The sequence below is a fragment of the Bombina bombina genome, chromosome 5 (assembly GCF_027579735.1).
Source record: "Bombina bombina isolate aBomBom1 chromosome 5, aBomBom1.pri, whole genome shotgun sequence".
NCBI classification, from domain to species: domain Eukaryota; kingdom Metazoa; phylum Chordata; class Amphibia; order Anura; family Bombinatoridae; genus Bombina; species Bombina bombina.
This window is the reverse complement of record NC_069503.1, coordinates 266,724,172-266,735,588: the sequence shown is the minus strand read 5'-3', so window position 1 is coordinate 266,735,588 and position 11,417 is coordinate 266,724,172. Positions and strand designations below refer to the sequence as shown.

At 39.6% G+C, this 11,417-nt stretch overlaps 1 protein-coding gene across 1 annotated transcript in view; it reads right to left on the bottom strand.

Annotated features, from left to right (window-relative positions):
• The window catches only part of CUBN (cubilin), a 749,121-nt gene that overhangs the window by 59,791 nt on the left and 677,913 nt on the right, over positions 1 to 11,417 (bottom strand). Inside the window, exons 60-61 of the mRNA XM_053713984.1 lie at positions 10,323 to 10,528; positions 7,408 to 7,570 (exon numbers count right to left, since the gene is read on the bottom strand). Coding sequence (XP_053569959.1) covers positions 7,408 to 7,570; positions 10,323 to 10,528 — 369 coding nt within the window. The remainder of the gene's footprint in view (positions 1 to 7,407; positions 7,571 to 10,322; positions 10,529 to 11,417) is intronic.

Here is an 11,417-nt window from a genome sequence, read left to right as displayed (position 1 = left end):
TGTTTTACCAAAGTCAGCTGCTGTTTGTGGTTTCCTAAGATAGTGTGAAATGTCACTGCTCCCTCGCCTCCGCTTATATGCTCTAGCGCTCCGCCACCCTCACATGGTGAAAACCAATGGTGTACACTAAATAGCTTTTATAAAAACTATTGCAGTAATCACATTGGGGCAAAATAGGAAAAAAAACATAATTTATGCTTACCTGATAAATTTATTTCTCTTGTAGTGTATCCAGTCCACGGATCATCCATTACTTATGGGATATTAACTCCTCCCCAACAGGAAGTGCAAGAGGATTCACCCAGCAGAGCTGCTATATAGCTCCTCCCCTAACTGCCATTACCAGTCATTCGACCGAAAACATGCAGAGAAAGGAAAACCATAGGGTACAGTGGTGACTGTAGTTTAATGGAAAAATTACCTGCCTTAAAGTGACAGGGCGGGCCGTGGACTGGATACACTACAAGAGAAATAAATTTATCAGGTAAGCATAAATTATGTTTTCTCTTGTTAAGTGTATCCAGTCCACGGATCATCCATTACTTATGGGATACCAATACCAAAGCTAAAGTACACGGATGACGGGAGGGACAGGCAGGCTCTTTATACGGAAGGAACCACTGCCTGAAGAACCTTTCTCCCAAAAACAGCCTCTGAAGAAGCAAAAGTGTCAAATTTGTAAAATTTGGAAAAAGTATGAAGAGAAGACCAAGTTGCAGCCTTGCAAATCTGTTCAACAGAAGCCTCATTCTTAAAGGCCCAAGTGGAAGCCACAGCTCTAGTAGAATGTGCTGTAATTCTTTCAGGAGGCTGCTGTCCAGCAGTCTCATAGGCTAACCGTATTATGCTACGAAGCCAAAAGGAGAGAGAGGTAGCCGAAGCTTTTTGACCTCTCCTCTGACCAGAATAAACGACAAACAGGGAAGACGTTTGTCGAAAATCCTTAGTTGCCTGTAGATAAAATTTCAGGGCACGGACTACATCTAGATTGTGTAGCAGACGTTCCTTTTTCGAAGAAGGATTAGGACACAAAGATGTAACCACAATCTCTTGATTGATATTCCTGTTAGTGACCACCTTAGGTAGGAACCCAGGTTTAGTACGCAGAACTACCTTGTCTGAATGAAAAATCAGATAAGGAGAATCACAATGTAAGGCAGATAACTCAGAGACTCTTCGAGCCGAGGAAATCGCCATTAAAAACAGAACTTTCCAAGATAACAACTTGATATCAATGGAATGAAGGGGTTCAAACGGAACCCCCTGTAAAACATTAAGAACTAAGTTCAAACTCCATGGTGGAGCAACAGTTTTAAACACAGGCTTGATCCTAGCTAAAGCCTAACAAAAAGCTTGAACGTCCGGAACTTCTGACAGACGTTTGTGTAAAAGAATGGACAGAGCTGAAATCTGTCCCTTTAAGGAACTAGCGGATAAACCCTTTTCTAAACCTTCTTGTAGAAAAGACAATATCCTCAGAATCCTAACCTTACTCCATGAGTAACTCTTGGATTCGCACCAATATAAGTATTTGCGCCATATCTTATGGTAAATCTTTCTGGTAACAGGCTTCCTAGCCTGTATTAAGGTATCAATAACTGACTCAGAAAAACCACGTTTTGATAAAATCAAGCGTTCAATTTCCAAGCAGTCAGCTTCAGAGAAATTAGATTTTGATGTTTGAAGGGACCCTGGATCAGAAGGTCCTGTTTCAGAGGTAGCGACCAAGGTGGACAGGATGACATGTCCACTAGATCTGCATACCAAGTCCTGCGTGGCCATGCAGGCGCTATTAGAATCACTGATGCTCTCTCCTGTTTGATTCTGGCAATCAATCGAGGAAGCATCGGGAAGGGTGGAAACACATAAGCCATCCCGAAGGTCCAAGGTGCTGTCAAAGCATCTATCAGAACCGCTCCCGGATCCCTGGATCTGGACCCGTAACGAGGAAGCTTGGCGTTCTGTCGAGACGCCATGAGATCTATCTCTGGTTTGCCCCAACGTCGAAGTATTTGGGCAAAGACCTCCGGATGAAGTTCCCACTCCCCCAGATGAAAAGTCTGACGACTTAAGAAATCCGCCTCCCAGTTCTCCACTCCCGGGATGTGGATTGCTGACAGGTGGCAAGAGTGAGACTCTGCCCAGCGAATTATCTTTGATACTTCCATCATTGCTAGGGAGCTTCTTGTCCCTCCCTGATGGTTGATGTAAGCTACAGTCGTGATGTTGTCCGACTGAAACCTGATGAACCCCCGAGTTGTTAACTGGGGCCAAGCCAGAAGGGCATTGAGAACTGCTCTCAATTCCAGAATGTTTATTGGTAGGAGACTCTCCTCCTGATTCCATTGTCCCTGAGCCTTCAGAGAATTCCAGACAGCGCCCCAACCTAGTAGGCTGGCGTCTGTTGTTACAATTGTCCAGTCCGGCCTGCTGAATGGCATCCCCCTGGACAGATGTGGCCGAGAAAGCCACCATAGAAGAGAATTTCTGGTCTCTTGATCCAGATTCAGAGTAGGGGACAAGTCTGAGTAATCCCCATTCCACTGACTTAGCATGCACAATTGCAGTGGTCTGAGATGTAGACGTGCAAAGGGTACTATGTCCATTGCTGCTACCATTAAGCCGATCACCTCCATGCATTGAGCTACTGACGGGTGTTGAATTGAATGAAGGACACGGCATGCATTTTGAAGCTTTGTTAACCTGTCTTCTGTCAGGTAAATCTTCATTTCTACAGAATCTATAAGAGTCCCCAAGAAGGGAACTCTTGTGAGTGGAAAGAGAGAACTCTTCTTTTCGTTCACCTTCCATCCACCTTAGAAATGCCAGTACTAACTCTGTATGAGACTTGGCAGTTTGAAAGCTTGAAGCTTGTATCAGAATGTCGTCTAGGTACGGAGCTACCGCAATTCCTCACGGTCTTAGTACCGCCAGAAGAGCACCCAGAACCTTTGTGAAGATTCTCGGAGCCGTAGCCAATCCGAATGGAAGAGCTACAAACTGGTAATGCCTGTCTAGAAAGGCAAACCTTAGATACCGGTAATGATCTTTGTGAATCGGTATGTGAAGGTAAGCATCCTTTAAATCCACTGTGGTCATGTACTGACCCTTTTGGATCATGGGTAAAATTGTCCGAATAGTTTCCATTTTGAACGATGGAACTCTTAGGAATTTGTTTAGGATCTTTAAATCCAAGATTGGCCTGAAAGTTCCCTCTTTTTTGGGAACCACAAACAGGTTTGAGTAAAACCCTTGTCCTTGTTCCGACCGCGGAACCGGATGGATCACTCCCATTAATAAAAGATCTTGTACGCAGCGTAGAAACGCCTCTTTCTTTATTTGGTTTGTTGACAACCTTGACAGATGAAATCTCCCTCTTGGGGGAGAGAATTTGAAGTCTAGAAGGTATCCCTGAGATATGATCTCTAACGCCCAGGGATCCTGGACATCTCTTGCCCAAGCCTGGGCGAAGAGAGAAAGTCTGCCCCCCACTAGATCCGTTCCCGGATCGGGGGCCCTCGATTCATGCTGTCTTAGGGGCAGCAGCAGGTTTCCTGGCCTGCTTGCCCTTGTTCCAGGACTGGTTAGGTCTCCAGCCTTGTCTGTAGCGAGCAACAGCTCCTTCCTGTTTTGGTGCAGAGGAAGTTGATGCTGCTCCTGCTTTGAAATTACGAAAGGAACGAAAATTAGACTGTCTAGCCTTAGGTTTGGCTCTGTCTTGAGGCAGGGCATGGCCTTTACCTCCTGCAATGTCAGCGATAATTTCTTTCAACCCAGGCCCGAATAAGGTCTGCCCTTTGAAAGGTATATTAAGCAATTTAGATTTAGAAGTAATGTCAGCTGACCAGGATTTTAGCCACAGTGCTCTGCGTGCCTGAATGGCGAATCCGGAATTCTTAGCCGTAAGTTTAGTTAAATGTACTACGGCATCTGAAAAAAATGAGTTAGCTAACTTAAGGGCTTTAAGCTTGTGTGTAATCTCATCTAATGGAGCTGATTCAAGTGTCTCTTCCAGAGACTCAAACCAAAATGCTGCTGCAGCCGTGACAGGCGCAATGCATGCAAGAGGTTGCAATATAAAACCTTGTTGAACAAACATTTTCTTAAGGTAACCCTCTAACTTTTTATCCATTGGATCTGAAAAGGCACAGCTATCCTCCACCGGGATAGTGGTACGCTTAGCTAAAGTAGAAACTGCTCCCTCCACCTTAGGGACCGTTTGCCATAAGTCCCGTGTGGTGGCGTCTATTGGAAACATCTTTCTAAATATCGGAGGGGGTGAGAACGGCACACCGGGTCTATCCCACTCCTTAGTAACAATTTCAGTAAGTCTCTTAGGTATAGGAAAAACGTCAGTACTCGCCGGGTACCGCAAAATATTTATCCAACCTACACATTTTCTCTGGTATTGCAACTGTGTTACAATCATTCAGAGCCGCTAACACCTCCCCTAGTAATACACAGAGGTTTTCCAGCTTAAATTTAAAATTTGAAATATCTGAATCCAGTTTGTTTGGATCAGAACCGTCACCCGCAGAATGAAGCTCTCCGTCCTCATGTTCTGCAAATTGTGACGCAGTGTCTGACATGGCCCTAATATTATCAGCGCACTCTGTTCTCACCCCAGAGTGATCACGCTTACCTCTTAGTTCTGGTAATTTAGCCAAAACTTCAGTCATAACAGTAGCCATATCCTGTAATGTGATTTGTAATGGCCGCCCAGATGTACTCGGCGCTACAATATCACGCACCTCCCGAGCGGGAGATGCAGGTACTGACACGTGAGGCGAGTTAGTCGGCATAACTCTCCCCTCGTTGTTTGGTGAAATATGTTCAATTTGTACAGATTGACTTTTATTTAAAGTAGCATCAATACAGTTAGTACATAAATTTCTATTGGGCTCCACTTTGGCTTTAGCACATATAGCACAGATATCTTACTCTGAATCAGACATGTTTAACACACTAGCAAATAAACTAGCAACTTGGAAATACTTTTCAAGTAATTTACTATAATATGAAAACGTACTGTGCCTATAAGAAGCACAGAAAAAGTTATGACAGTTGAAAATTAATAAACTGAAAAGTTATAGCATCAAATCTTTGTAAAAAACACAATTTTAGCAAAGGATTGCTCCCATTAGCAAAGGATAACTAACCCTGATAGCAGAAAAAAAAAAAAAAAAAAAAATACAGAAATAAACGTTTTTTTTTTTTTTTTTATCACAGTCAACTACAATCTCACAGCTCTGCTGTGAGTGATTACCTCCCTCAAAACAAGTTTTGAAGACCCCTGAGTTCTGTAGAGATGAACCGGATCATGCAGGGAAGACAATAAACTTCTGACTGAATTTTTTGATGCGTAGCAAAAGCACCAAAAAAGGTCCCTCCCCCTCACACATAACAGTGAGAGAGATCAGTAAACTGTCATAAATTAAATAAAACGACTGCCAAGTGGAAAAAATAGTGCCCAAAACATTTTTTCACCCAGTACCTCAGAAAATTAAACGATTTTACATGCCAGCAAAAAACATTTAACATTAATAAATTGAGTGTTATTAAAAAGCCTGTTGCTAGTCCCTGCAAATTAGGCTAAAGTTTTATGCATACAGTATAATTCCAGTGAAGTGCCATTCCCCAGAATACTGAAGTGTAAAATATACATACATGACAGCCTGATACCAGTTGCTGCTACTGCATTTAAGGCTGAGTTTACATTATATCGGTATGGCAGAATTTTCTCATCAATTCCATTGTCAGAAAATAATAAGCTGCTACATACCTCTTTGCAGATTAATCTGCCCGCTGTCCCCTGATCTGAAGTTTACCTCTCCTCAGATGGCCGAGAAACAGCAATATGATCTTAACTACTCCGGCTAAAATCATAGAAAAACTCAGGTAGATTCTTCTTCAAATTCTACCAGAGAAGGAATAACACACTCCGGTGCTATTATAAAATAACAAACTTTTGATTGAAGGTATGAAACTAAGTATAATCACCACAGTCCTCTCACACATCCTATCTATTCGTTGGGTGCAAGAGAATGACTGGTAATGGCAGTTAGGGGAGGAGCTATATAGCAGCTCTGCTGGGTGAATCCTCTTGCACTTCCTGTTGGGGAGGAGTTAATATCCCATAAGTAATGGATGATCCGTGGACTGGATACACTTAACAAGAGAAATACATGTATTAATCCTGCCTCTGGAATCTAAATCACAAATGAGTTACTGCTTTGCAGAACCAATACTCGTTTTTTTTTCCTTTTTTGCTCAAATGTGATCACTGTAATAGCATATTTCAAAGATCACAAGGCAAGGAACTGCAACTATCGGTTCCTTGCCTCATTTGCAGGCAGAGCCACCCAGGTAATGGAGAAGCTATTACAGTCAAAGCCCAGTGGACGTTTATTTACATCCTAAAGACGATGGGCAAAGTACCTTAGGATGTAAATAAATGTCCAATTGGCAGAAGGGGTTAAAACTGCAAGTTCTATCTGAATCATGAAAGTTTATATTTGACTTCAATGTTCCTTTAAGACAATTAAAGTAAATGAAAGTAAATAAAAAAATTGCTTTATTTTAGCCATATAGCAAACCTAGACTTGTGTCATGAAATATATTAGTAGTTTCAGTAAATGTATATGTTTATATTTTAATGTAATATTTATCCAGATTTTTTATACCTACACAATTGTCAAAACAATAGTCAATAAAGCTTTTTTTTTTTTTAAAATAAATTTGATCTTAAAGGGCCATGAAACCCCATTTTTTTTCTTTCGTAATTTAGAAAGAGCAAGCAATTTTAAACAACTTTCTAATTTACCTCTATTATCTAATTTGCTTCATTCTCTTGATATTGTTTGCTGAAAAGCATATCTAGATAGGCTCAGAAGCTGCTGATTGGTAGCTGCACATAGATGCCTCATGTGATTGGCTCACCCATGTGCATTGCTATTTCTTCAACAAAAGGATATCTAAAGAATGAAACAAATTAGATCATAGAAGTAAATTGGAATGTTGTTTAAAATTGTATTCTCTATCCGAATCATGAAAGAAATTTTTTGGGTTTAGTGTCCCTTTTCACTGCTTAGTAGATATGACTTATTGGAGAACATTGGCTTCTTATAATTTATGTGTAATAAAAGTTTCCTTTGCTTGTAAAATATTCTTGCCAGTAAGGTGTAGGAGCAACAAGCTCTGAGAAAGTCTGAACTGATAAGAGCAAAAACAGCATCTCCCTTGAGAGTTTTTGCAGTTGCATAATTATTAAGGGTATTTGTTATTAAAGTGAACATCCAAAACAACAGTTTTTAACTTAAATATCCTTTACTTATACACTAACTGTATTGTGGGTTAATTGCATCTTGGAAGATTAATATATTGATTAGGTGACAAAATAATACTTACAGTCATTAGCTACATATGTTGCGTTGAAACCTGTACTTTCTGCATTTGAATCGCTGATAAACCAAACAGTCAAGAAGTTACTTGAAGAAACAAAAGGAGCAGGGATGCTCGACCCACAGAAAGTACCTTGCAAATTAGTAGTTGTATCTCTACTGTCAAAAATCTGAAAGACAAATGTGGAAAAAGACATCTTATAATGTAGAATTCTAGGAAACACACTAGTTTCTGGAGAGTAAATATCACATGAATATGAATGAATGAATGAATATATATATATATATATATATATATATATATATATATATATATATATATATATATAGAGAGAGAGAGAGAGAGAGAGAGAGAGAGAGAGAGAGAGAGAGAGAGAGAATATAAAAAGTCTACACACCCCTGTTAAAATGTCAGGTTTCTATGATGTAAAAAAATGAGACAAAGATAAATCATTTCAGAACTTTTTCCACCATTAATGTGACCTATAAACTGTACAACTCAATTGAAAAACAAACTGAAATCTTTTAGGTGGAGGGAAGAAAACAAAAAAAACTAAAATAAGTGTGCACATTATAACTGGGGATATAGCTGTGTTCAGAATTAAGCAATCACATTCAAAATCATGTTAAATAGGAGTCAGCATACACCTGCCATCATTTAAAGTGCCTCTGATTAACCCCAAATAAAGTTCAACTGCTCTAGTTGGTCTTTCCTGAAATTTTCTTAGTCGCATCCTACAGCAAAAGCCATGGTCCACAGAGAGCTTCCAAAGCATCAGAGGGATCTCATTGTTAAAAGGTATCAGTCAGGAGAAGGGTACAAAAGAATTTCCAAGGCATTAGCTATACCATGGAACACAGTGAAGACAGTCATCATCAAGTGGAGAAAATATGGCACAACAGTGACATTACCAAGAACTGGACGTCCCTCCAAAATTGATGAAAAAATGAGAAGAAAACTGGTCTGGGAGGCTACCAAGAGGCCTACAACAACATTAAAGGAGTTGCAGGAATAGCTGGCAAGTACTGGCTGTGTGGTACATGTGACAACAATCTCCCGTATTCTTCATATGTCTGGGCTATGGGGTAGAGTGGCAAGACGGAAGCCTTTTCTTACGAAAAAAAACATCCAAGTCAGGCTACATTTTGCAAAAACACATCTGAAGTCTCCCAAAAGCATGTGGGAAAAGGTGTTCTGGTCTGATGAAACCAAGGTTTAACTTTTTGGCCATAATTCCAAAAGATATGTTTGGCGCAAAAACAACACTGCACATCACCAAAAGAACACCATACCCACAGTGAAGCATGGTGATGGCAGCATCATGCTTTGGGGCTGTTTTTCTTCAGCTGGAACTGGGGCCTTAGTTAAGCTAGAGGGAATTATGAACAGTTCCAAATACCAGTCAATATTGGCACAAAACCTTAAGACTTCTGCTAGAAAGCTGAACATGAAGAGGAACTTCATCTTTCAGCATGACAACAACCCAAAGCATACATCCAAATCAACAAAGGAATGGCTTCACCAGAAGAAGATTAATGTTTTGGAATGGCCCAGCCAGAGCCCAGACCTGAATCCAATTGAAAATCTGTGGGGTGATCTGAAGAGGGCTGTGCACAGGAGATGCCTTCGCAATCTGACAGATTTGGAGTGTTTTTGCAAAGAAGAGTGGGCAAATCTTGCCAAGTCAAAATGTGCCATGCTGATAGACTCATACCCAAAAAGACTGAGTATTGTAATAAAATCAAAAGGTGCTTCAACAAAGTATTAGTTTAAGGGTGTGCACACTTATGCAACCATATTATATTATTTTTATATTTTTTCTTCCTTCTACCTAAAACATTTCAGTTTGTTTTTCAATTGAGTTGTACAGTTCTGAAATGATTTATCTTTGTCTCATTTTTTTACATCACAGAAACCTGAAATTTTAACAGGGGTGTGTAGACTTTTTATATCCACCGTATATATATATATATATATATATATATATATATATATATATATATATACATATACATATATATATATATATATATATATATATATATAAAATAAAATGTTTTGCTTTACATATTTTAATTTAATATTCCAGTCAGTTGGAAGCACTTCAATGCACTTGAAGCTTCTGTTTAAAGGGACAGTTCAAAAGGAAACTTTCATGATTCAGATAGGGCATGCAATTTTAAACAACTTTCCAATACACTTTTATCATAAAATTTAGTTTGTTCTCTTGGTATTCTTTATTGAATGCTAAACCTAGGTATGTTCGTAGACTGATTTCTAAGCCCTTGAAGGCCACCATTTATCACAGTGTATTTGCACCATTTTTCATAGTTACATAATGCTGGTTCATGTATGCCATTAGATCATGTTGTGCTCACTCTCGTGGAGTTATTTATGATTCATCACTGATTGGCTAAAATGCAAGTCTGTCAAAATAGCTAGATAAGGGGGCAGTCTGCAGAGGTAATCACAGAGGTAAAAGTGTATTTATATCACAGTGTTGGTTATGCAAAACCGGGGAAGGATTAGTAAAGGGATTATCTATCTTTTTTAACAATAAATATGTACAAGTAGACTGTCCCTTTAATTTCAGATGTAGCTCACAGTCAAGGGTCTGACCTGAGATTTGTTGTGGGCATATAACTGACAGGGGCTGCAGGCAATGGGGTATGATATAGACATGTGACTTACAGGAGCTGTAGGACCACCCACTGCTTTCTCTCAATCATGCAGAGGGCATCCAGTGTTTTTGTATAGTAGAGAGGGAAGGTTTAGATGTGAGGGAGGAGCTGATAGTTTTACTGCTAATTATAAAATGTTTCCATACCTTATATCAATGCAAGACATATTTATTGGTCAGTAAAAAGCATGCTAGTCTTATAAGAATGCATTTATTTAAAAGTAAATCACTGTTTTCTTACCTTAACAAAATCATATTGGCATTTTCCAGAAGATTGAGCTTCTAGTGCAAAAGAAGCAAATGTGAGATTTATCACCTTGTTTATAGGAACAGAAATATACCACACACAGTCCAAGTTTTTGTCATATTTTCCATCAAAATCAGAGTCAGGAGATCCAAAATTGCCAGTTGGGTTACTCAGATAACCACCACATCCTTGTAAAGGTCCTAGGAGAAAATGAGTGCATAATTTAGTACATCTGATCCCAATATACATTTAGATATGTTCATGAAAACCCCTTTAACCCATTTGATATCTGAAATTTCAGAGAAAAACTTTTATATTTAAACAGAAATAGAGCCTTGTTTTTTTATTTATCTATCAAAACTATTTATATATATTTTTTTAAGTAGACAACCCAAGGTATTGATCTAGGCCCATTTTGGTATATTTTTATGCCGCAATTTCACTTTTTCACAAACTTTGGGGTTCTCACTTAAATTATCTACATACAGCCAACAATTGCAGCTGCGCAGCACACTTCTAAAATTCTCTGAAGTCAAGTGGTTAATTAGCTGGTAAAGATAATAGTATTTTAATGTAGGTACTAAACTTCCACCTGATACCTCCCTGATCCCTCCCAAACAGCTCTCTCCTCCCCCTACCCATACAGTCTACCAGTATGCAGTTTAGGACTTTTTTTTTATTAGCGTTTTTTTTCTTTCTTTCTGCAGTGTAGGGATCCTTCCTCAATCCTGGGCCTCGATCCGATATGCAGCGTCGCCCGCAAAAGCCGGCGACGCCAAATTTTGCGCTGGTTTGGTATCACATATGCGGCGTAACATAGAAGTTACGCTCGTATATTTCTGCCTTCGGCCGTAGTTTTTTGGCCCATAGACAGGTATACCAAACCAGCGCAGTTTGGTATCCAATATACAGCGTAAGGACTTACGTGGCGAAAATGGAGAAATCCTACTCCATTTTCACCTTGCCACAAATTGCAGGCGTAGTAAGCCTTATGCTGTCTATTGGAGCCCCGTAACTCCCTAAACTAGCTGCAAAAATAAAACCTAACACCTAACGCATGCGTAATGTCTATCTACCTGTCAACCACAA